Source organism: Cricetulus griseus, chromosome 5 (assembly GCF_003668045.3).
Source record: "Cricetulus griseus strain 17A/GY chromosome 5, alternate assembly CriGri-PICRH-1.0, whole genome shotgun sequence".
NCBI classification, from domain to species: domain Eukaryota; kingdom Metazoa; phylum Chordata; class Mammalia; order Rodentia; family Cricetidae; genus Cricetulus; species Cricetulus griseus.
In genome coordinates, this window is record NC_048598.1 from 133441589 (window position 1) to 133469013 (window position 27425).

The window sequence follows — 27425 nt, forward strand, 5'->3', positions numbered from 1 at the left end:
CTCCTCTACCTCTGCCTATTGTAACTTGGGAAATAATAGGTTAGTTTTGTGTGTTTTCATTCAACATTGTATTTGTGAAAACCACTGTACTGTTGCATAACTGTTTCTCATTCATAGTCATCACTGCATGACATTCCATTATGTTAAGGATATGTTTGACCCTTAGTTTCTTGCCATCAGAAAATTAGATTTCTCAGTCTTCCTCCTATCTTTCTTCCATCTCCTATTTCTTACTTAAGTAATAACTTTGAAATAACAATATAAGAAGTTTGAGTATAAATGGTTAAGATACAATAGACACTGGCAGCTATGTCAAATGCACATAGGAATCCTAAGTAATTCTGCAGGTCCAAATGCCTATGCCCCCAGGCTTTTCTGTACTTTCCCCATGATAATGCTTTTAATACCAGAATTTGATGAATTTCTTTCTATTGTAAATAATGAGATCCAATTCCAACCAGATTAAGTTAAAAAGCACAGAATTTCTTACTGGTTTAAAAACTAGAAAGATCAGAGTTTTTTCTTTTTCTAACTAGTCCTTTCTATATGATGGCCAAGACAACCACCAGGATTCTGAAGATCATATTAGATTAGCATGGCTGTACAGTTCAGTTTTTAATGATAGTTCTACTAGCACAGTTCCAAGGACTCGCCTACCTGTGATCAAATGCCCTGAGATTCCCACTGTGGTCAGAGGGATGAGGAGGTCTGAATGGACTTCTCTCTCTAAGGCGTGAGTAGCACCCCTGCAGCTGAACCAATGAAAGTAGACTCTCCATTGGAAGGAGTTCTACTAATACTTAGAAGTGGAGATTGGGGACTAGACAGAAAAACTCAGATCCCTACTCCTGTACTACAGTGCTTTGGCTTATCATAGATTGCAAGCCTCTAGAAGCAAAGACTGAATCTCTTGCTTGCTCATTATTAGAGTGCTTGGCACAGAATCAGTGTCTTGTGTAAATTCCTAATTTTTAATTATTAGCATTAATGTCAAGGTTCAAAACACTTGTATTATGCTCTGTAATCGTTAGTCTTAGTTGTACTTCTGTTGTTTCTAATTTGATCCAGCACATCAGGAATCCTTTGGCTGTAGCCTCCATAGCCAACCACCCAATCCCCCCTCCCTCAAAAAAAACATCCTAGTCACAGTTTGTTTTTTGTTTTGTTTTGTTGTTGTTTTTGTTTTGCTTTGTTTTGGTTTTTGGTTTTTCAAGACAGGGTTTCTCTGTGGCTTTGGAGTCTGTCCTGGAACTAGCTCTTGTAGACCTGGCTGGTCTAGAACTCACAGAGATCTTCCTGCTTCTGCCTCCTGAGTGCTGGGACTAAAGGTGTGAGCCACCATCTGAGACTGGACTTATAGACAGTGAGCCACAACTGTGGGTGCTGGGAACAGAACCCAGGTCCTCTGCATGCTGAGCTATCTCTACAGTCCCCCAAAATGTTTTGTTTTGTTTTGTTTTCTCTTCTTTTTTTTTTTTTTTTTAGTATGTAGTATGGTATATATTAGTGTGCGTGCAGGTGCATTGTTTATTGTGGTGCTGAGCATGCAAATGTGTTCAGTCATTTCTCAGGAGCTGCTCCCCTTGGTTTTTTAGATAGGCTCTCTCACTGGCCTAGAGCTATTCAAATAAACTAAGCTAGCTGGGCATCAAGTTGTGAGGAACTGTCTGTCTCCACATGCCCAGTGCTGGGTGTAGGAAGCACAGCTTAGAATAAGTATTAGAGAAACCAGGACTGCCAATCACACGGGTCTATTTTCTTCAGTGGAAGGAAATGGAGGGTACCTGATCACCTGGAATGCCAGAGTGAAAAGTGGTCAATCAACTTGGTGATTCTTTGCTATTTCAATAGGAGCCAGCCTCCACCTGAATCCTTCAATATCCTGAGCACTGTATAGGCCCAAGTCCTGAGTGAATAGAACACATCCCTATGATAGAGGCCCCATGTGCTTTGCATCTTCCACCAATAGAATCTATCCTTATGTATATAATAGGTCCTTCCTCTGGGCCCTAGCTCTGAGCTGTGTTTATCAGCCACTAGAATGAAGTCCTATTGTAAAGATGGCAGGTAACAAGTTCTTCTATGTTTAAATGTGTAAGAAAAGGAAACCACAAGGTCAGTCTCTGCAAAGATGGCATTGTCCTGAGTTTCATTCTTCACCTCTTTCGAGGATCATTCACCCCTCAACCCCCAGGCAGGCTATGAGGCTTGTAAGGTGGTGAGGGGGGCTAGGGAGTGAGAGGGGCTATAATCCCGGACAGCTGGGATTACAGGTATGTACCACTATGCATGACTTTTTACATTGTTGCTAGAGATCAAATTCAAGCCTTCAAGCTAACATGGCAAGCACTTAACCGATGGAGCCATTTCACCAGACCCCAAAATTTTTTTCACTGACATTTCACAATGTCAACATGGTTCACTACTAAGTAGCGATCTCAGAAGTTTTCCCTATTTGGTTTTAGGTCACTGACAGTTTTTTTTTTTTTTTTTTAAACCAAAGACATAATTCCTGTCTGTCTGTCTGTCTGTCTGTCTGTCTGTCTGTCTGTCTGTCTGTCTGTCATCTATCTCTGTGTGTGTGTGTGTGTGTGTGTGTGTGTGTGTGTGTATCTATCTATCTATCTATCTATCTATCTATCTATCTATCTATCTAATCTATCTGTCTATCTGTTAGTCTTCAAGTTAGTTTATGTGTTAGGAGCAGTGACACCTGCTGGCAAGACTTAAGGTCCTAAGAGTACAAAAGTCAAAGCAGTATTGCAATTGCCATTCAGCACGTCAACTATCACCTAACAGATGAATTAAAAAGAGACGAAAGAGCATAGAAAGTGTTGTGAACCATGTTGCAGATTGTAAAGCAGGACTGGTTTTGTTCTCCCTCACCACCTCCTCTGCCACTTCTCTGGATTTCAGGCCAGATTCAGACTACTTCTAAAGAGTCCTCCACTTACGTCTTCAAGGAAATAGCTTCTGGACATCTTGAATGCGGTTTGATAGGAGACCTCCAAGTCAAATCTGCAAACTGAAGCCACCTCAGACCCCACTCTCACAAATGAGAGTTAGTGGTTTAAGATCATGTGTTACTCATCAACAGAAACAGACAGCTCATCTTAGTCCACTGTTTGCCACAGGAGCGTCTCCCTTGTGTTGCCCTTTATTAATTGCTGATTTTCCTATGGGCTCATATTCCCTCAGCTTCTGATCCACCTTGGATGTTATACATATCTAGAACTATGGCTTCCTCTGACAAGCTTGGGCTGAAAGAGTTAACTTTTAGATAGTATGAAGACTGCTTCCTCCTCTGGGCACTGTCTGAAGGGTTTTGACTCAGTTCTAATTCTTGTCCTAGTAAATAAGGGCAGGATTTGAAGGACTGTAGATGTGACTGACAGTACTTAATCCAAGTTCAAATGTAACCTTGATGGAGTTGAAAGGGCCACCCATCCTCTCAATATGCCAGAAAAACATAGAGAAGGGAGATGTGATTAATGTGGCTACACTGGGAAGGGGAACAAACAAAAGGGTCCAGTGACCCCACCCCACCCTAGGTCTATTTGTAGGAGTACTGAGATAAGGTTTAGGTTTAAATATGGTAAGAGCTATGCACAATTAAACACTCCTGGCAAAGTACAGTCCTGCCTGTTACTGGCCACCACTACCTTGACTATTAGTCCCACAAGGTGGTCCAATAAGTTTCTAGAAGTATGTGAAATCTCTTTCTGGGAGGCCAGTTCCTCTTCTCGCTGGCACTAGGGTTCAATGTATTCCAAGCATGGAATACCTGGGAAGTTTTTAATTCTTTGGGACCTGGTGTTTCAATAGTCTGATAGCTGAAGGGATGAATACAAGTAACTATAGAACCCCGACACAGTGGGCATACCAGCCTCAGCGGGGCTGGTTGCTGTTACACTTGGACAACGGGAGATGTTAACATATAAGAAATGGCACTCAAACCTCTTCCCCAGTATCTATCTGCTCTGGGGTCAGGCAAGGGTTACACTTTGCAACCCGCTTTTAATATCCCAGGTTGGTTGTCTTATGTTTCATGCTTAGCAAATGTCAACCGTCTTCTGTGATATTTCTAGGGCTGAATTCAGGGAAAAGTTGGTATTCTCACATGAGCCAGAATATCTAAGACATGCTTTATTTTCCTACTTCTATCTCTTCTTCATATCAAATAGCTTAGAATAGGAATTTAAAACTCCTTCTCCTCTTTCTTCCTTTGAAACAGGGTCTCTTACTCACTATGTAACCCTGGGTAACCTAGAATACCCAATGTGCATCAGGCTGGCCTTGAACTCACACAGTCCCCACCTGTCTTGAATTCACAGCAATCTATCTGCTTTGAACTCATAGAAATCCACATGCCTCTGCCTCCCTAGTGCTGGCATTAAAGACATGTATCACCACACCTGGCCTAAAAGTGCTTCTTGAATGAAATAAATCAAGGAAAGAAACACGACCCTGATGAAAATCACAGTTATAAATTCCATAAAAATCCCATAAGAATTTCCCGTCATTCAACTTTCACCAACCTGAAAAGGCTTCAGGAATGTTTCTTCCATTGCTAACCTGCCATACTCAGTGAAAAGCTGGGAGGAAAACCAAAGAGAGAAGGGATGGGGAGGGAGAGGGAGAGAAAGATTAAGATTCGTTTACTCATTGGGTTTCTTCTACTCATTCCCCCAGCTGTAACAGAATGCTACAGTATCATGATTGCATAGTAATCTTCAGGAAACAAGCATTAATCATGAAAAACAAAGATGCAGCAATGACATATCATAAATTAAAAACACGTTACATTTTAAGATGAAATTTTTACTTTAAACCTCTCCCTATCTTTTCCATGTGTGTATGTTTCATGTGTGCGAGCAACTAAGTACTGAGTGCTAAGCATGTACTCCACAGGTCAACCCCAGCCTTAAAATTCATGTCTTTGCTATAAAAACTGTAGAATGGAAGCACATGGGAAATGACCTTTCAAAGCAGAGCTTACATTGGCTTAGAGGGCTGTAAATCAGCTAGGGTACATTTATAAAGCTGTAGCCTAGGGACCTGAGTTACAAAATTAGGGAATTAAATGTACTTTCTTCTCTCTTTCTCTCTCCTCTCTCTTTCTCTCTCTTTCCCTATTGCTTAAAACTAAGAACATGAAGTACAACAAAGAGAATTTTTGTTTTAACAAATACAAGACTTTAGTGAACCCAGGCCTGTGGAGATGACTGACAAGGCTCCTGATATCATTTAGGCTGGTTAGATGTTTCCCCGTTCATATATTGGGCTAATGATACTTCTTGGAGTTGGGAAGAATGCTGACCCAGCATCCCCCACCCCACCCCACCCCTGCTCCTGTATAATAGCCCCCAGCCTCATACTGCCACCATACTTCATTCCAGGGATGAGCTCCAAGTCAGGATATGTCTAAAAGGCAACTGGTCCAGGGACAGCATACTTATTAGACTTGTGTACTGATATAACTTGAATTCACAATCACTTTAGAGCAAGGTATTGTCATTTACAGGAAAAAATGATAAAAATACACTGTTAACTCACCATCCCTGCCAAAAATACATACATAAATAAGTCAGTATGCAATGGCATCATGCTGTTCATTAGGAAAATGACTGGATTATGATACTTTCCAAAGAAGTAGTTTTTACTATGGAAATACACCCAGCAGTTATTCTATGTATGACCTATTTGTCACAAATGATCAGTGTGAGACACCAGAATATGTCAGGTAACAACTGGAAGTGAACTCCAAGTGATGTTTCCAATACCATGGGTTACATTGCTCTACTGTCCTTTATATCTATCAAAGTTTCACATTTCACTGCATGGATCTGATACACGTCAGGTAAAATTTTATGTAAAACATGTAGAGAGAGCTATCAAAGGAATAGAAGCTTTGCTATCTACTCAAGAATAACATGAGTGGAGTCCGAAGAGAATGTTACTGAATACATGAGAAAAATCTCTAGGAAATATCTACTCTTATTTAAGATTCCTGGAGAGTGGAAGGAACACAGGACCCAGTCAATTGTTCTTACCCCTTTTCTACCATTAACTAGGTAAAGGAGCCTCAGCAAGTCACTTAGTTTTTCATCCCCACTTCCCTCATCTATAAAACATGAAGGGCAGACTAGGTATCACCAATGTCGCTTTCAGACCAGATCTCAAGTCTTCTCCAACAGTCTGAGCCACGAGGTCAACAAGGAAAGAAGTCTGGCATGTAACAGATACCATACCAACAAATTATGAAGTCCTTAACCTTAAGATTTTGACACTGCAATTTAGAGACTATTTACACTGAAGATTCTTTGTCCACTTTCTTATGTTGTTGTTGTTTTTCAAGACAGGGTTTCTCTGTGTAACATAGAACTGGTTGTCATAGAACTCGCTTTGTAGATCAGGCTGGCCTGGAACTCACAGAGATCCACCTGCCTCTGTATCCCAAGTACTGGGATTAAATGTATGTACCACCACCACCCAGCTCTTTGTCTACTTAGATTTGCCATATATTTTCATGTATTTAGCACTGTGATCAAGCAAGTTTAGAACAAAGGAATATGAAAACTGAATTAGAAAGAACATAGCCATACAAGACTAGACAAGAGACCTGGCAACAGCATGACCTTTATGTGCTCATGTGTCTGAAGTTCCCCAAAATTCTGGTTTGCATGTCCACAACACTACCAGATACACAAAATGTGCTTTTACCTGGAGGTGCTGAAGATCATCCTCCTGGACATTTTGGGACAAGTTGTATACCTTGATTATGGGGTAAGAAGTCAAGAAGAGAAGACAGTCAGCATCACTTCATCGTTCCATTTTCATAAATGTCAGTTATTACATAATCAACTCCCTTATGTACATGTATGAGACCCCAAGAAAGAAGTAAAGAGAGTTTGAAGATAATAAACAATGTACAACGATCATAAAAAATATAAGACAAATACAGGAGTCACTTGCTGTAGAGTCCAAATATTACAATTGTTTTATGGACCTACTTAGTAATCACTCTTCAAAGCACACCAAGTGAGCATAAATCTTACCCTGAACAACTTCTATGGAAATATGTGTGTGTTAGGTGGGGGGGGGGTTGTTTTTATAGTGTAACACCTCAAGCCCTTTTTATTTTGGATGAAGGTTTCATTGTGTTGCCCAAATTGTAATCCTCCTGACTCAAACTCCCAGAAGCAGGGATTACAGAAGTAGGCTGTCCTGACCAACTGGAAAATTACAATTAATGCTTCATAATTGGTTAGGTTCTGAATGTCAAGCTCACAGCTCTGGGTTTCTGCCTTGTTGCTCTTCCACTACAGCATAGCCTTAAGATGCCATTTCGTGGTTTTCCTTGAGGTGATCAACATTAGTAACGTTAAAGATAAAGATACAGACAAAGTTATGGTTACTTATGTGTTTACATATTGACACAAACAGTATCCTTTTGTACTTATTTAAATAACAATTTCTCAGCTATTAATTTAAGATAGTCATTACTTAACAGACTTTTTCTATGAAAAGATCCAATGTTTTCAGGCCAATTATAATGCTAAATAATGAATGTTAAAAGCAAAGTCAACTTATTTTAATTGGCTTATGCAAATGATCTTTCCTATTGATTTCAAAGGAAATAGATATCGAGTTGGTACTTCGAAGATTCATTGAAGAAGCAGATTTTGTATTACAAGAATAACCTGTGTTGTATGGATAGCTTTCTTGTGCCAATCTTTTAAAAACATCTTTCTTAGATTTATTTTTTACTTTATGTGTAAGAACATTTTTGTTTGCATGCATGTGTATACAGTACATGTGTGCCAGGTGCTTGCAGATGTCAGAAGAGAGTTAGATCTCCTGGAACTAGAATTATAGCTGCTGGGAACAGAACTCAGGTCCTCTGCAAGAGCAAGGAGTGCTCTTAACCTGAGTCATCTCTCCAACCCCAAGAAGTAGATGTTTTTTAAAGCATCAATCATGGATTATAACTTTTATTTTAAATTCCTTTATTTAAAAGTTCAGTTCAGGCTCCCTCTTCCTTGTACCTGTACCTGTCTGTCAGTCTATCTGCTCACCAGCTCCATTACTCCATTTGCACATGATCACAGCTTGGACCAGCTCACCCTGTTTTGGCTTTCCCACCTTTACAAGCTATCTTGCCTCCAAAAAAAGAAAAAAAAAAAAAGGAGAGAAAAGGTGCACACTTTTAATCCCAGCACCCAGGAGGCAGAGACAGGTGGCTCTCTGAGAGTTCAAGCCTGGTCTACGGATGGAGTTCCAGGACAGTCAAGGCTATATAGAGAAACCCTGACTCTAAACCAAAACACAAAACAAAGCAAAACAACCTGTTTTGTTTCTTCTGTACCTCTGCTCCCTGCCATCTTCAACAGGCAGAACAAACACATCTAAAGGTTGTCTTTAAAATCTTTTCAACAATACATTGTCTCTGTATGGTAAAGCCCCCCCATAGACTTTCAGGACAATTTTGAAAGCCTATAAAGCCCCTACTCTGCCCAATAGTACTCGGGAGTAAAGAGCAAAAGAGAAGGAATTAAAAAGCACTCTATGAACACATAGAGCTTTCATGTTTTACAAACATTTCCACCACTGATTTATATATTATTGTTGTCTGTATGAGGGATGTGCACGCAGGGAGGGTGCCATGAGCTGTGTGTGGAGGTCAGAGGACAGCTCTTAGAGTCCCCTCCCCCCCTCCCACTTCACAGTGTTCTGGAGATTGACTTTGGCATATCAGCTTTGTTCAGCAAGTAGCTTCACTGCTGAGCTATCTCACTGACCCAACATTTTTTTCTTTTTGAGACAAAGTCACATGTAGCCCAGAATGGCCTCAGACTCACTACATAACCAAAGATGACATTAAACTCCTGATCATCTTGCCTCCATCTCCTCAGTACTGTGACAACAGGTATTTTCTACCATACCTGGTTTATATGGTGCTAGGGATTGAACCCAGGACCTTGTAAATGCAAAGCAAAGACACTACCAACTGAGCTACATCCTTGGCTATAAAATTTAATATTATTTAATGTGCTGCAAATTTAACAGGAAAAGTAAGAATAAGAAAGTTATTTTCAACTAAAGCAGCCAATTTAGAAACTAATCAGTAATTAGACTACAGCAACAATAACTATTCATGGGGAGTTCACAGGTTATGTGTGTGTGTGGTATGTGTGTGTCTGTGTGTCTCTCTGTGTGTTTGTGTGTCTGTGTCTTTACTTGGTTACAGTTTGGTGGGGGTTTTTTTTGTTTTGTTTTTTTAGTGTGATTTTAGTTTGTTTTCTTGGTTTGGGAGCTTTTGTTTTTTGAGAAACCTTAAAGTTGGGTGAGTAGGGAGAGGGAAAGGATCTGGAAAGACTTGGAGAAGAATAAGATCAAATATAACTAAATTTAAAACTTGTTTTAAAAAATAAAATATAATTATAAAAAACTATTCATGGGGAGTGAATTGAACAACACATATGATTTGCCATGCTCTTTGTCTCATTGCCTTGTGCATGTAGAAACACTATTCATGAATTTTAGTTACAAAACATCCAAAAATAGATTTATTTTATTCCATACCTGTATTGAGCTGATCATTGTGCTAAGGGCAAATACTGTGGCCGAATCTCTCAAAGTTGACTGACTGTCAAAGGTTCCCTGAGTATCCATCAGTAACACTGCAACCTATAGGTGAATAGAGTACATTACTGATATTGTATCTAACACCAGGGTACCAGGGTTACCATGACATTAACACCAGGAGAACTAAAGGAATGGATACTTAACTTCTTACATGTGGGGCCGGGCGTTGGTGGCACACGCCTTTAATCCCAGCACTCGGGAGGCAGAGGCAGGCGGATCTCTGAGTTCGAGGCCAGCCTGGTTGGTCTCCAGAGCGAGTGCCAGGATAGGCTCCAAAGCTACACAGAGAAACCCTGTCTGGAAAAACCAGAAAAAAAAAAAAAAAAACCAAACTTCTTACATGTGCTATGAATGTCACAGAAAAACTATTAATAGCTACTGAGTGTAGTCATTTTTAATTTTCTCTAATAACCTAGGATAAAAACATAGCACTGAGATGATGTAAAACTATCAGCTTGCTATCTGCTATTCTGTACCCATTATGATTTTTGTCTCCTGGGATCACTGAACAGTTTAACAGGGATCATTCAACCAGATACCACCCTTAGCCTGTAGCATTATGTAAAATGGACAAAATTTTTCAAAAGACCATTTTCAAAGTTACTACTGAAATTAAAGTTTTAATTTAACTTAAAATGTGTCATACCTTTTTACCATCAAGTTTATTGATAAGAAAAACTTCACTCCATATCTGGATTCCTGTTGTTTCTCGTTCAGATCCACCTCTCCATGAAAATCCAGTCAATGGTTCATTGTAATCTCCAACCCAGTCAACGGATTCCTATAAATTTAATGAAGTCTATGATTAGAATTGGATATGAATGTATGTTTTTTGTCTCATCCTTTTTGATGCTTCTTTTTCTATAATTCAAATTAAAAGGAAAACAGTGCATATCTGTTACATTGATATAGTCACTTTCTTCATACAAATGTAATTACAGAGGAGCATCCATCTGTTATGGTTTATGTTAAGTGTCTAATATCACTACAATTTATATACATACACATGTATATAATATTTATGTATATGTAGAATGGACATGTATATAAAGTATAAGTGGAAACATAACATGGGAAATGGAACAGCTGATTAATTTACTCATTCATTTATGTGTATGTGTGCCTGGTGTGAGGATACACATATGTGTGCAGGTGCCTGTGCTGGCCAGAAGAGGGTGTCGGACCCTAGCTAGAGTCACAGGAGGTTGTGGGCTGTCTGTCATGGGAATTGAACTTGGTCCTCTGGAAGAGCAGTAAATACTCTTAAACCTATAACTATCTCTCTGGGACAACTAATTCTTGATGAGGTAAGACTTCATTGAAAAGGTGATTGTTGTGAGAACTCATTCAACCAATAGTCTCTGAGGTACAGGCCCCTTCTGGGTGGGGTCTCAGGTGCTATGAGTGTACTGACAGCAAGTTAGCCTTCCCTTCACCATCCAGGGCTCTTTGTTCTGACTCACAGGTGAGCATGACTGACAATGGGAGACCTCAGAAATCCACACTGCTGCAGTTCTACAACAGGAGATAACTGCAAAATGCCCATTGAGCAGGGTCTAGGCATTCTCACTCCTCCTTCAAGACGTCACAGTCACAGCACTAAATGTCAACAAGTCTTGGGAAGTTCCAGGGCTGCTGGGCTGTGGTTCCTGCCACTGTGCTGCTGACTGGAGACTTTCCCAGCCCCCATCTTACCCCCTTGGGGCTACTGGGTCTTCCTCACATAGTTCTGGACCACTCAGTTCCCTGAGTACCACCCAAGAGAGAGAAAGAGAGAGAGAGAGAGAGAGAGAGAGAGAGAGAGAGAGAGAGAGAGAGACAGAGAGACAGAGAGAGAACTTGCTCTTAGTCCACAAGTAGACCTGAGATCCTGCCCAGAAGGAGCCGGTAACCCCAAAGACTATTGACTGAATGAGTTCCCACAACAGGTGATATCAGAAGACCGTTTGGGAACTATCCAGGTGAACAACCTGGAGAAGATATTCAAGGAAAGAAGAAGTCAGCAAAAGAGCAAAGGAAAGAAAGAAGGGAGGGAGCAGGGAGAAAAGGAGGGAATGCGTGAGGAAGGGAGGAACAATACTAGATAAGGACACAGACAAGTGCTTTGGTACACGGACTGTGGGGGAGAAGACTGGGAGGTGGAGAGGTTAGACTGCCAGGTTCTAAAGGCCCAGAAAGGTGTATATCAGATGTATATCCTGCAGGGCAAAGGGAGTCAGGAAGATGCAGCAGGAATCACTGCTGTGGAATAATCCTCTTGTACACTGTAAAGATTTGTCACACAAATGGTATAATAAAATGCTGATTGGCCAGTAGCCAGGAAGGAAGTATAGACAGGGTGACCAAACTAAGGAGGATGGGAAGAAGAGCAGTTGCCTGCCAGATGCAGAGGGAACAGGAGATGAATGTGCCAGCTAATAAAGGTACCACCACATGGCAGAGTGTAAATAAGGAATATGGGTTATCTTAAAAGGTAAGAGTTAGTTATTAATAAGACTAAGCTATTAGCTAGCATGCATAAATAATATTAAGTCTCTGTGTGGTAATTTGGTAATGTGGTCAGGACAGGAAACATCTGATTATATAAGACACCCAACATGGGACCAAAATTTCCACATAAAACCTGACATAAGAATGGAGTCAAGCACTGCTTCTTGGTAGTTGTCTTTCTTTGGGTGGGCTCTATTTGCTGGCTGTGAGCAGAGACATGGCACCATTAAGAGACAGCTTTCTTAGGGGCAAAAACAGGTGGCTCTTTTTAGAGGTACTACTACCAAATACTTATATGGTGTTTATGAGCAGCTGGCAGCATGCTACTTGGTGGCAGCCTAGATCCAGTTGAGGTGGTAAACATGGCTCCCAAAGCTGGATATAAACATTCCTCCACCATGAGACTAGATTCTTAGGGAACCAAGGGGGAGGAGCCAGCACCAACATGCCATGATCTAAGTTACACAGCAGATTTTTTGCTCATGTAGACAGAAAAGGCTACAAATGTGTAGTAAGGACAATCAGATGAAAAAGAGCCTCAAATTCATCACAATGCATTAAAAAATGTACATAGGCTTGGGAGAGAAGAGAAAGAATATATACAGTCTCAGACAAAAAATAGTTTAAAAAAAATCCTTTAAAAAATACATAGCGTGGGTTGGAGAGATGGCTCAAAGGTTAAGAGCACTGACTGTTCTTCTACAGGTCCTGAGTTCAATTCCCAGCAACCACATGGTGGCTCACAACCATCTATAATGAGATCCAATGCTCTCTTCTGGCAGGCAGGCAAACATGCAGACAAAATACTGTACACATAGTAAATAAATCTTTAAAAAATGTGTAGAGTAATAAATATAAAAAAGCCAAGTAAAGATGGTAAATACAAAGAGAGTCTGAATACTGTATGTTATTGTGTTTTCTTTAAATTTTTGACTGCTAATGAACAAATAATAACTGCTGAGAGACATTTGATTATGGAAGCTGCTAGATTAAACCAACCTATATATTTTAAAAATACACTGACTTCAAAATTTAAAAGGTATGTTACTTTGGGAAAGAGGTTCTGCTTTTATTTTCACAGGAAATGAGAGGCAGTGGATTCATTCTGGGTTAAGAAAAATCAGGTTTGTTTGAGGAAGACTCCCTGTAAAATCTCTGATGGACACAGATGTCCCAGATGATCCAAAGTTTCAGAGCACCTCTGTTGCAGTTTCCTCTGAGTTCAAGGCTGCTGCCTGAGATGATTCAGCCTCAAAGAATACTGCAGTCAGGACTTGACCATAATCCTAAATTTTCTCAGGGACCCCCAAAGATTATCAGTGTCCCCAATCAACAGGAAGTAATCTAGAAAAGTATGCTCATATTCCCCCCAAAATGGGTTATGGATATTTATTATCATCTAAGGGGGCTGGTTACAAGTTGTTATTGGTAATGGTCAGAAAAAAAAAGCTGAACAAAGGAGATCATATTCAAGGATCTCTTTCTGAAAAGAAAAAAGAGGGAATATAGAAATGATAGGATAAAAGGTTAGATTGTTGAATCTACTTTATTCCAAAAAGAAACTATTAATCTTAAATATTTTACATTGATATGGATTTTGGTTTATTGATACAAATTTAAAGTTAATTTTGTTATACTGTATGCATATTTCTACTCTTGTTTAAGATACTGTGCTTATACAGCTCATTTAAAATGTATAATTAAAAATACAGATTAATAGTCATTTATAATAGTCAAACTTAGAGTCATGTTAGGTACGTTTTCAAGGTCATACACAGATATATTTAGGTAGACAGAAGGTCTTCAAGCACTTCAAAGACCTATGGAATATGGCATTTAGTATGTTTAACAACCTAAGGCTTTTCATGACAGTAGGACACGTCTGCTCCTGGAAGCAGTAATCTACTTCAGAGAAGATGATGGGCATCAAAGAACCTCCATATAGAGTTTGCTTTCTTTATGGCAAATGGTAGCCATTTGGGCAAAGAAATTGCCTTTGCCTCAATTACTGACAGTTGCTGTCCAAACTGAACCAGCAGGACGCAAAAGAAGGCAACTGCCAAACTTTGCCAAGATAAGGTGGGCCAATCCTTCAACATTCCCTGCTTCACAGGTAAGGCTGTCAGATATGCTAGGCCTGTAGGACAGAGTTGGATGCCCCAATGTTGCAGAGGAACCTAGGGTGACTGTTTAGGTGGCCTAATGTCCCTGTCATTAGGTAACATTTCACCCTTCTGAGGTCTTTGATAGAGATGAAGACTAGGTACTTATAATTATAGTTTTCCTTAATTGTGATGAAAGTAAAACTTTAGAGTAACAAAGATGAAATAGATAATAAAATATTTTCTCAATTTTGCCAAATACAAATAGACTCGATATTGTAACTACAGTTCTTACTTGATAACTGTGTGTGTGTATATATATATATATATATATTCTTACTATGTTAAAGTTAAAACCTTCCTTTTTTAATTAGACAAAAGGGGAAATGCTGTGGAATAATCCTCTTGTACACTGTCTTGTTCTATAAAGCAATTTCAGATCCTTATAAAAAGCATAATAATGGGCTGCACCATCTATGCTATTCAGTCTCATGTCTTTATTTCCGATATAAGATCCACTGCATGGAGGATGCACTCTTTGTTTAATGCAAATAGCATACTCATTAGTATAGCATGTCCCTTCTACTCGCCATCTTGATCCAGATCTTGTACACCTATCAACTGTCAATAACTCCTCAACTGGGTGGCTCTTTGTGCCCACTTCCCCCCTATATGTTGATATTCGAGATGGTTTGAGTTTGCACAAGTCTTGTGTGTGTTGTCACAACCCCTGTAAGTTCATATGTGTAGTTGCTGTGTTGTGTCTGGAAGACACTGTTTCCTTGTAGTCATTCACTGTATCTGGCTTTAAAATGCTTTCCAGCCCCTCTTCTACAATGATCCATAATCTCTGGGAAGAAGGCATGTAATGCAGGTGTCCCATTTAGAGCTGAACATTGCTCTAATTTTTCACATATCTTGAGTCTGTCTCCTTATTCAAACCATACCATGCTTTAGTATATAAATTCTGTCTTCTTTGTTATCCTCTATGGTGCCTAACACAACACAAGGAGTCAATTGGTACTAACTGGTCAATGTAGATATTTAAATTAATCAAAATATGCTGCATAAAAACAGTTTGGAAGCATATTTCAATAGATACATTGTGATGATTAGGAATTAGGGAAATAATATTACTGCAACATTAATGAGGACAATGATCTACCTAAGATACTATAAAATTTCTATCCCAGAAAAATAAATTTTGAAAGGCAAGGGATGTATCCATAAATAGGAGTTTTGGAAGATTGAAAATTAAGCTTGTTTCATGCATTCAGGAATGCATTCAGGAATAATTATTGTATCTCTAATAATTAATTATTGGATACTATGTTTTGGGCATAAAATAAAGTTAACAATTTTCCTGCTAAAAAGAACATAGTTTGCCACATTTAAAATCAAGTTTTGCCATTCTAACTTGAGTGGTAGTTGTATGTGCAGAAGCAGAACTAGAATAGGTCCACATGGTTAATGATACCTGCCCCTCTACAGGGCACAGCATGGCCAGTGTCCATACTCTGTCTCTCATTGTTAATGCTCCATGAGGTGCAGACAAAGAAAGAAAGGATCCAAGTAAGCGCTCTTCAACACAGGCAGCTTGACTTGAATAAAATGTGCATCAATAATCACCCTATGTTATGCACCACAACACCTTTGGTGTGCTGAAGATCAGGGGTTCAAGAGTTTGGCTTGTTTTCAAAGCCTGAATTATCTTAGTACTTCTGTTCTTTATTTGTTTGAACTACAGCTAGATAAATGTTAGCCTCAAAATTGTCTTAAAATACTTCATACATAAAAGATCAAACTAAAAAAAAAAATGGATAACTGTGCTATAAAGACACAGTTCAAAGTCCTTTTGCAACTGTCTTGTCATGTGGCTCAGTCTGGCCTGGAATTTGCTATGCAGTCTAGGCTAATATTTTTTCTTTTCTTTTCTTTTCTTTTTTTTCTTGTTCAAGGCAGGGTTTCTCTGTATAGCCCTGGCTGTCCTGCAACTTGCTTTATAGACCAGGTTTGTCCTGACCTCACAGAGATCCACCTGTTTCTATCTCCCAATTACTGGGACTGAAGGTGTGCATCACCAAACCCAGCTGGCTAATTCTTGTAATTCTTCTGCCTCAGAGTATAAAACTCTTTGGATGATATATCTCTTTTACTTTAAAACTCCATGTTTGCAATGAAATTCACTGGGGCAGGGGACATGCCAGGATGTTTCCCTTTGCCAATCTCTAACCTTGTTCTAATTTCCCACTCATCCTTCTGCATTTGGTATAGCCAAGCTCCCTAGAAGTCACATTTCTGTATTACATGATTTGTCATACATTATCAATTGCCTCTGGGGTTAGGACAAAGTGAGAACTGACTAGTAAAGACTGTGAACTTTCTGGAGAGAATGGTGGTCTCTGTTTTGAGTTCTGGACTGCATAGGACTATGCATTTATAAAAATAAACAAATGCACATGTAGCATTTGTGTTTTTCCATATAGATTCTATTTAAAACAAAATAATCCAATTTAAAAAATGGGGTACAGATCTAAATAGAGAATTCTCAACAGAACAATCTCAAATAGCAGAAAGACACTTAAGGAAATGCTCAACATCCTTAGTCATCAGGGAAACGCAAATCAGAACCATTCTGAGATTCCATCTTACATGGCTCAGAATGGCTAAAATAAAAAAAACAAAACAAAAACAAAAAACAAAAAACCACCAATGACAGCTTATGCTGGAGAGGATGTGGAGAAAGGGGAACACTCCTGCATTGCTGATGGGAGTGCAAACTTGCACAGCTGCTATGGACATCAGTATGGCAATTTCTCAGAAAATTAGGGATCAACCTACCTCAAGACCCTGCAATACCACTGTTGGGCACATACCCAAAGGAGGCACATTCACCCCACAAGGACATTTGCTCAATTATGTTCACAGCAACATTATTTGCAATCTCCAGATCTTGAAAGCAGCCTAGATGCCCCTCAGCTGAAGAATGGATAAAGAAAATGTGGTACATTTACACAATGGAGTACTACTCTGTGGTAAGAAACAATGACATCCTAAAATTTGCAGGCAAATGAGCAGAACTAGAAAACAAAAAAACAAAAAACTAAAAACAAAAAACAAAAACATCCTAAGTGAGGCAACCCAAAGCCAGAAAGACAAATCTAGTATGTACTCACTCATAAGTAGATACCAGACATAAAGCAAAAGATTCCCAGCCTACGATCCATAACCCCAGAGAAGCTTGAACCCTCTTCCAGAAACAGATGGAAGCAGATGCAGAAATCCACAACTAACCAATGGGCCAAGCTCCTGGAGAACAATCAAAGTGAGGGAGGAGCAACAATATGAACAAAGGAGTCAAGACCATGATGGGAAACCCACAGAATCAGCTGACCCGAGCTAGTGAGAGGTCTGACAAATGGAGAATCTGCATAAGACCAAACTAGACTCCCTTAATATAGGTGACAATGATGTGACTGAGACAACATATGAGGTCACTGTCAGTGGGTCCAAGACCTAACACTAATGCACAAACTGACATAGTGGAGCCCATTCTATATGGAGAGATACCTTGTCCAGCCTAGACACAGGGGTGTGGGGGTGGAGAGGTGCCTTGGTCCTGCCTCAATGAGATGATGGGACAGACTTAGTAGACTTCCTGTGGGAGGCCTTACCCTCTCCGTGGAGCAGATGGGAGAGGGGGAGTGGAGGGAGTGGGAAAGAAGGAGGGAGGGGGAACTGGGATTGGAATGTAAAAAATAAATTAATAAAAAAAGAGAAAAAAATTGTTGAAGGCTTTTCAGCATCCAGTGATATGATAATGTGTTAGCACTAATTTTTAAAAGAGTAGAAAGTAAGTTATATCTACAGGTAATTCTGCACAATAGCTTCCAAGAAAATCCTGTATAGTTTGCTCACAAAGCACTGAGGTTGGGATGGCTACACCACAGCCCTTACTTTAGGCACACACACTAATGAGAACACAACGTGGAAAAGGCCCAGGAAGGAAGTGTTCCCAGTGCCTCCCTACCTGGTTGTACATGTAGCGCAGCATGAAGTCCATCAGGAAAGACTTTCCTTTCCTAAAGGCTCCAGCAACAGACACAGCCACCACCTCCTTGTCTCTGACGGGCTCGGAGAGAAGGATCCGGTTCAGTGCAGCCTCATCTAACTCAAATGAATGGTCATCTTTGACAATGAGCACTTGGACAGGTCCCGCCTTTTTCACTGGCTCCTCCTCTTCTGAGCTCCATTCGCTTGACTTCTCTGAAAACCCACCTGTCAAACAAAGTTATCAATTACTTTAGCTAATTATCTCTAAACACCATGAAATAGGTGCCTCTCGGCTCTCAAATGGAATTGGGAATGCTCACATGTTTTATTTCCTTCAAACCATATCACTTAGTCCAGACCAGAGACTTAGTCTTCCTGGTCATGTGCTCAATCAACCATTATTTTCTTTTCAAAATGTTCTAAGTTGGTACAAAGTTCTTTACTAAAAAAGAAAAACCTGTAAGCAAGTATTCAGCTTTTGGAGCAGATGAATATCATGGTTACATTTGGCACATCCTCCATCCTCCAGGAATAAGCTTGGTTATTTAAGCACAGGGTACTTTGTTTAAATGCTTATTTGTGTACATGTGTGTGTGTGTGTGTGAGTGCACACGAATATGCGTGTGCACACAATACAGATGGAAGTCACAGGTCTTTAGCAAGGGTCTGCTTCAATCACTTTCTACCCTATTTTTTGAGACAGATATCTCACTGAATCTGGAGTTCACTGATTCAATTAGACTGGGACCAGCAGCAAGGTGTATCTCCACCTTCCCAGTGCTGTGCTCCTGGGTACACACAACCACGCCTGGTTTTGTAATGGCTACTGGAAATCAAGCTCAGGCTTTCATGCTTGTTCAGAAAGCAGATAACTGACTCCAAAAACTTGTTTTCAGATCTCCATGTGCATGTCCACACACATACATACACATTTTTACTTTTTATTTATGTGTATGGTATGTATCTCTGACAGAGTAGGCCATATGTGTGCAAGTGCCAGTGGGGCCAGAAGACAACACTGGATCCCTGGAGCTGGAGGTATAGACAGTGGTGAGCCACCTGATATGGGTACTGTGAACTGAGCTCAGGTCATCTGGAAGAGCAACAAGTGCTCTTAGGCACTGAGTCATCTCTCCAGACCCCATATTTTAAAATAAATAAATAAATAAATAAATAAACAGACAAAAAGAATGACCAAAATGACCAGGAACTCTAGAACCTAATAAAGAGGCCAATTCTAAGAATGCATAAGATAGAAGGCATTAAGATAAATACTAGAGCATAGAGTATTCAATGAAATTACAGCAGACGTTTTCCCAGTCGAGGAAGAAATGAACATCCAAACACAAGAGGCATTTAAATGACAAACAGAAAACACAGGAGGAGAAAAGCATATACCCAACATGCAACACTGCAGCACAAGCACACCGGTGCCTTTTCACTCTTAACAAGTTAATGCTGATGTAGAGCAACTGGTAATTAAAAAATTTTATAATATTCATATATATTTAGCACTTTTCTATGTTTTACAAACTCCTTATGAAAAATCTAAGAAATATATCTATTGTGCTTTAAAGTTTTGCGTTTGATATTAAATCTGTGAGGAACTGATACTTGGATAAAGTATAAGAGAAACCAAACTTGTCCTATGCAATCACCAATAACACTCTATCTTAATTGAAGTAGATTAGAAAAGTCATTACCTGTAGTATGGAAAGCTTCTCTTATTCATTTAATTAATATTAGTTTGGGCTATTTTAACATTTTGCAGCTAAGTATAAGAATTAACATGCTAATTAATTTTTAGATTTTAAAATACATTGTACTGTTAGGCATGGTGGCAATCCAATAATTGGCAAGGCTGGGGCAAGAGGACCTTGAATTTGAGGCTAGCCTGGGCTATGTGGTAAGAAAATGGTTTCTATGCCCTCTTCTGGTCTCTTCAGGCACTGCATACAAGTGATAAAGATGCAGGCAAAACACTCATACAGAGAAAATAAAAATAAATATAAACTTTCTTTAAAAAATAATACTAGAGATTGTGCTGGTTTAGCAGAGCAGTGGTTGGAGATTTTCCTCCAGGGCTCATGACCTCACTGGCCCTGAGTAGTAGGTGTCCAGTACCTACCACTGGGACAAACTGTTTCCCTCTTCTTGAGAGAGTCTTAAGCCCAATTAGAGACCTGTTGGTTAGCAAAGTTATGTGTGTGAGCATGATCACTAAAAACAATCTAACCATCTCTCCTTATACCCACAGATAGGTGTAGTCTTCACCTCTCCCTCATCAAGGAAAATTCTGTTTGAAACAGATGGAGACCACTACAGAATACCACAACCAATCAAAATGTACAGTTATAGATAGAGCCCATTCAGAATGGATATACCTACCAAACACTCCCACACACAAGGTACAGGGAACATTATGGAAAAGGAGGAAGAAAGATTGTAAGAATCTCAGGACCATGGAGTTTGCTGTGAGATTGTGCTTTTAGTAATGTCAAAAGTTACAATCATAAACTCTCACCAAAATGACTGCCCAAACATGAGCTGAATGAGGATGACATCAATAGATATGCCAAAGTGGACAGAGAAAGCCCATAAGGCCTTAACCCTACACAAAGAACTACAAGCAACTAAGGAATGCTGAGCAGAAGAAACAGCCTTCCCCAAAGAAGAATACAGCAATTGGTTATCCAATACCAAATAGTCGGTTCTAATACAGACAAGTAACATTATACCACCTCAACAGGCTATATTTAGGAATATATATGTATACACATGTATGAATATAATAACAATTAATATAAAAGAGGCCATGAATTTGAAAGAGAGCAAGTGGGGTACAGGGGGAGGTTTAAAGGGAAGAAAGGAAGGGAAAAATACCATAATTATAATTCCAAAAATAAAAAGGATAATACTATACACTTAAAGAAAACAGAATACTAGGCTTGCAGTGGCAGCCCATGCCTTTAATTCTAAGACTCAAGAGGCAAAGGCAGGCAGATCTCTGAGAATTCTAGAGTAGCCTGGTCTACAAAGCAAGTTCCAGAACAGCCAGAGCTACAGAGAGAAACCCTGTCTCAAAAGAGAGGGAGGAGGGGAGGAAGGAAGGAAGGAAGGAAAAGGAGAAAAACCAAGTGCTGACAAGAATGTGAAGCAATGGCTGGAGAGGTGGCTCAGAGTTAAGAGCACTGGCTGCTCTTCCAGAGGTCCTGAGTTCAATCCCCAGCAACCACAACAAGGTGGCTCACAACCATCTATAGTGAGATCTGGATGCCCCCTTGTGGCCTGCAGGCAAAACACTGTATACATAAGAAAATAAATAAATATATCTTTTTTTTTTAAATTTATTTATTAGTTCCAGTTAGGGAACAAGCTTGTTTCACGTGTAAGTCCATTCTCCCTCTCCCTTCCCCCACCCCATCCCTCCTCCCCCCCCCCCCAGCCTACCCCCCATTCCATCCACCCACCACTCCCCAGGCAGGGTAGGGCCCTCAACGGGGGCTCTGCAAAGTCCACCAAATCTTCCTGTGTTGGTCCTGGGCCCTTCCCCATGTGTCCAGGGCCAGAGTGTAACCCTTCATGTGGGATGGGCTCTCAAAGTCTCTTCTTGCACCAGGGAAAAATACTAATCCACCACCAGAGGCTCCCTGGAGTGCAGAGGCCTCCTTATTGACATCCATGTTCAGGGATCTGGATCAGTCTTGCACTGGCCTCCCAGACAGCATCTGGGGTCGATGTGCTCTCCCTTGTTCAGGCCAACTGTTCCTGTGGGTTTCTTCAACCTGGTACAGACCCCTTCGCTCTTCATTCCTCCCTCTCTTCAACTAAATTCCAGATTTCAGCTCAGTGTATATCTGTGGATGTCAGTCTCTGCTTCCATCAGCCACTCTAGGATGGCATAAAGAGAAGTCATCAATCTCATTTTAGGGGAAGGGCTTTTAGGTTATCCTCTCCACCATTGCCTGGATTGTCAGATCGTGTCATCCTTGTAGGTCTCTGGAGATCTCCCTAGTTCCAGATCTCTTCTTGGGCCTATAGTGGCTCCCTCTGATATGGCATCTCTCATCCTGCTCTCTCTCCTTTATTCTTCCCCAACTCAATATTTCTGCTCCTCCATTTCCTCTCCTCTACTCCTCTTCTCTTGCTCTTATTGTGGCAGCTCCCTCTCCCCTACCCTCATGCTCCCAGTTAGCTCAGGAGTTCATGTCACTTCCATTCCTGGGGACCATTTATCCCTTAGAGTCCTTCATGATTCCTAGTTTCTTTGGTGAAGAGGATTATAGGCTGGTAATCCTTTGTTCTATGTCTAAAATTCATATATGAGTGAGTACATACCATGTTTGTCTTTTTGTGACTGGGTTACCTCACTCAGGATGGTTTCTTCTAGTTCCATCCATTTGCCTGCGAATTTCAAGATTCCATTACTTTTTTCTGCTTAGTAGTACTCCTTTGTATACATGTACCACATTTTATCAATCCATTCTTCAGTTGAGGGGCAACTAGGTTGCTTCCAGGTTCTGGCTATTACAAACAATGCTGCTATGAACATGGTTGAACATGCACTATTTGGGTATATACCCAAGAGAGGAATGGCTGGATCTTGAGGTAGACTGATTCCCATTTTTCTGAGCAACCACCATACTGATTTCCAGAGTGGTCTTACAAGTTCGCACTCCCACCAGCAATGGAGGAGTGTTCCTTTTCCTCCACATCCTCTCCAGCATAGATTGTCATTGGTATTTTTGATTTTAGCCATTCTGACAGGTGTGAGGTGGTATCTCAGGGTTGTTTTGAGTTGCATTTCTCTGATGGCCAATGATTTTGAGCACTTTCTTAAGTGTCTTTCAGCCATTTCAGATTCCTCTGTTGAGAATTCTCTATTTAGTTCTGCACCCCACTTTTTAATTTCATTGTTTGGTGTTTTGGTGGCTAGCTTCTTGAGCTCCTTATATATTTTGGAAATCAGTCCTCTGTCAGATGTGGGATCAGTGAAGATCTTTTCCCATTCTGTGGGTGGTCGTTTTGTCCTACTGACTGTTTCCTTTGCCTTGCAGAAGCTTCTCAGTTTCAGGAGGTCCCATTTATTAATTGCAGACCTCAATGTCTGTGCTACTGCTACTGTAATGTTCAGGAAGTGGTCTCCTGTGCCAATTTGTTCAAGGGTAATTCCCACTTTCTTTTCTAGAAGATTCAGTGTGGCTGGATTTATGCTGAGATCTTTGATCCATTTGCATTTAAGTTTTGTGCATGGTGACAGGTATGGATCTATCTGCAATTTTCTGCATGTCCAAATCCAATTGTACCAGCACCATTTGTTGAAGATGCTATCTTTTTTCCATTGTATAGATTTAGCATCTTTGTCAAAGATAAGGTATTCGTAGGTTCGTGGGTCAATATCAGCATTTTCAATTTGATTCCATTGGTCTGTCTATTTTTGTGCCAATACCAAGCTGTTTTCAGAACTATGGCTCTATAGTAGAGCTTGAAGTCAGGAATGGTGATGCCTCCAGAAGATCCTTTATGGTAAAGAGTTGTTTTGACTATCCTGGGTTTTTTATTTTTCCATATAAAGTTGAGTATTGTTCTTTCAATGTCTGTGAAAAACTGTGTTGGGATTTTGATGGGGATTGCATTGAATCTGTAGATTGCTTTTGGCAGGATTGCCATTTTTACTATGTTAATTCTACCTATCCAAGAGCATGGGAGATCTTTCCATTTTCTGGTATCTTCTTTAATTTCTTTCTTTAAAGTCTCAACGTTCTTATTGTACAGGTCTTTCACTTTTTTGGTTAGTGTTACCCCAAGATATTTTATGCTGCTTGTGGATATTGTGAAAGGTGATGTTTCGCTGATTTCTTTCTCATTGGATTTATCATATGTAGATAGTAGGGCTACTGATTTTTTTGAGTTAATTTTGTATCCTGCTACCTTGCTGAAGGTGTTTATCAGCCGTAGGAGTTCCCTGGTAGAGTTTTTCGGGTCACTAATGTAGACTATCATGTCGTCTGCAAATAGTGAAAGTTTTACTTCATCCTTTCCAATTTGCATCCCTTTGATCCCCTTTTCTTGTCTTATTGCTCTAGCCAGAACTTCAAGTACATTATTGAAGAGATATGGAGAGAGTGGACAGCCTTGTCTTGTTCCTGATTTTAGAGGAAACACTTTGAGTTTCTCTCCATTTAGTTTGATGCTGGCTATTGGTTTGGTTTATATTGTGTTTATCATGTTTAGATACGTTCCTGTTATTCCTGTTCTCTCCAAGATCTTTATCATGAAGGGATGTTGGATTTTGTCAAAGGCTTTTTCAGCGTCTAGTGAGATGATCATGTGGTTTTTCTTTTTCAGTTTGTTTATATGGTGGATTACATTGATGGTTTTTCGTATGTTGGACATCCTTGCATCCCTGGGATGAAGCCTACTTGATCATGGTGGATGATTTTTCTGATATGTTCTTGGATTCGGTTCGCCAATATTTTATTGAGTATTTTAGCATCGATGTTCATGAGGGATATCGGTCTGTAGTTCTCTTTCTTAGTCATATCTTTGTGTATCAAAGTGATTGTAGCCTCGTAGAAAGAGTTTGGCAATATCCCATCTGCTTCTATTGTGCGGAACAGTTTGAGGAGTACTGGAATTAGCTCTTGTTTGAATTTCTGGTAGAATTCTGCAGTGAAGCCATCTGGCCCTGGGCTTTTTTTGGTTGGGAGGCTTTTGATGACTGCTTCAAAAGCAGTGCTAAGAGGGAAATTCATAGCACTAAGTGCCCACATGAAGAAACTGGAGGAAAATTAAATTAGAGAATTGACAGAACAACTGAAAGCTTTAGAGCAAAAAGAAGCAAACACACCAAGGAGGAGTAGACGCCAGGAAATAATCAACCTGAGAGCCTAAATCAACAAAGTAGAAACTAGGAAAACAGTACAAAGAATCAATGAAACAAAGAGTTGGTTCTTTGAGAAGATCAATAAGATAGACAAACCTCTAGCCAAACTAACCAAAAGGCAGAGAGAGAGAGCATGCTAATTAACAAAATCAGAAATGAAAAGGGGGATATAACAACGGACACTGAGGAAATCCAGAGAATCTTCAGGTTATACTTTGAAACCTGTATTCCACAAAATTGGAAAATCTAAAGGAAATGGACAGCTTTCTGGATAAATATCACTTACCAAAATTAAATCAAGATCAGATAAACAGTTTAAATCGACCTATAACCCCTAATGAAATAAATATATCTTTTTTTAAAAAAGAAACACTGTCTTTGGGGAAAAATGTAAGTAAACAGAATACTAACATTTTCCGAGTAAGAAGGCAAAACTGGACAGCATATTTGCAAATAGTTTGTTTCTCATGGAGCTGCATATATACTTATGCAAAGACCCAGATATACCACTTCTAGAAACTTAGCCAAGATAAATAAAAACAAAAAAAGTTTATCCAGAGATGTTTACAGTAGCTCTATTTATGCTGGTTAATGCTTTGAACTGTAAACAGATGCTCCTTGGCTGGGGGTTGAATAAACAGACAGAATATTCACACAATGGGAAATTACCAGAAAAAAGGAATGAACTACTGATTCATGCAACATGATTTAATCTCACCATGAATTGCATTTAAATAGCAGTATGCTACATGGTCCCACTTACAAGAAATGCCAATAGCAAGCTAAGTAAATTAGTGGTGGCCATAAGTTGAGTAGAAGAAGAAATTGACTACAGAAAGAGGAAAAAGTATATGGAGTTCTGTAAAGATTATACTCTGATCGTGGTATCATAACTTGATTATATAAACTTGTCAAGGCCACAGGATGGTATATCAAAAGCATGAATTTTACTCTATATATTAATTTCAGTTTTTGAGTAAGAAATATCATGTATACAATATTATAAATGTGACACATTTAGCAATAAATTTAAGAGAAATGTTAGTATATAGATAGCAATCAGATAATGATTATGATTGGTGAGAAAAGTGAAGATGTGCAGTATTTGCCAAGTACCATGAGATAATGCTATCACCAAAGCCCCACTGCAGTCTGACTGTGGGGATGGGAAGAGATTCACACAATCAGTCACCGTGATGCCAACATACTATTGCAATCTACTGAAAGGCACTTTAGACCTATAGGGAAAATATAAAACAGTGCCAAAGTATAGTCACAAATGTTCCCAAACTTAAAGGCTCTCACGGTGAAATGTGTCAACACTCTCTTTGATTTCTGGATTAACTATAACAATAATCAAATTCTCAGCAATATTTTTTACACAAATCAATGAGCTAGAAACACAAAGAACAAAAGCTAACAAATCTTGGAGAACAAAGTTGGAGGACTTAACAGCACTACACATTGATATTTAGAATGCACAGTAATTAAGATCTGGTGAGATTAGCAAAGTGTGGTGATACATGCCTGATATCCTAGCATCCAGGAAGCTGAGGCTAGAGAACTACTGAGAGCTCAAGGCTAGCCTGAACTACAGAGAAAGTTGTAGTCTGGATGGAGTAGGCTACATAAAAGAAAAAGAACACAATTGTGGTGGCTTATGCCTATAATAGTAGTACTAGGAAAGCTAAGTAGTACTTTTACTTTACAGTAAAGTAAACCTGAGCTACAGAGTATGACCCTGTTTAAAAAAAGAAAAGACAAGGCAATAGAAAAGGTTTAGGGTTACACACACACACACACACACACACACACACACACACACACCTAATTTATAATAAAGCTGTAACTGCAATGAACAAGGAAAGAATGCTCTTCCAAAAGTTATGCAAAGCTATTGAATATGCATATGGTAAAAATGAACCTATACTCCTACTTCTCTCTCCTCCTCCTCCTCCTCTTCCTTTTCTTTTCTTTCCCTTTCTTTTCTTTCTTTCTTTCTTTCTTTTTTTTTTTGAGACAGCATTTCTCTGTGTAGCCCTGGCTGTCCTGGAACTCCCTTTGTAGATCACACTGGCCTTGAAGTCACAGATATCTGCCTGCCTCTGTAACTCACAGATATCTGCCCGCCTCTACCTCCCAAATTCTGGGATTAAAGGAGTACACCACTATGCCTGGCTTCCTACTTCTCACCATACACAAAAATCAACTTAAACCACAGATCTAAGTATAAAATAGGAAAAACA

General features: G+C 39.7%; 1 protein-coding gene across 2 annotated transcripts in view; it reads right to left on the minus strand.

Annotated features, from left to right (window-relative positions):
- Window positions 1-27425, minus strand: part of Atl1 (atlastin GTPase 1) — a 65730-nt gene that overhangs the window by 18989 nt on the left and 19316 nt on the right. For both annotated transcript variants that reach the window (XM_027418175.2, XM_027418173.2), the window contains exons 2-6: window positions 18271-18518; window positions 10295-10429; window positions 9586-9690; window positions 6724-6774; window positions 4539-4595 (exon numbers count right to left, since the gene is read on the minus strand). In XM_027418175.2, coding sequence (XP_027273976.1) covers window positions 4539-4595; window positions 6724-6774; window positions 9586-9690; window positions 10295-10429; window positions 18271-18518 — 596 coding nt within the window. The remainder of the gene's footprint in view (window positions 1-4538; window positions 4596-6723; window positions 6775-9585; window positions 9691-10294; window positions 10430-18270; window positions 18519-27425) is intronic.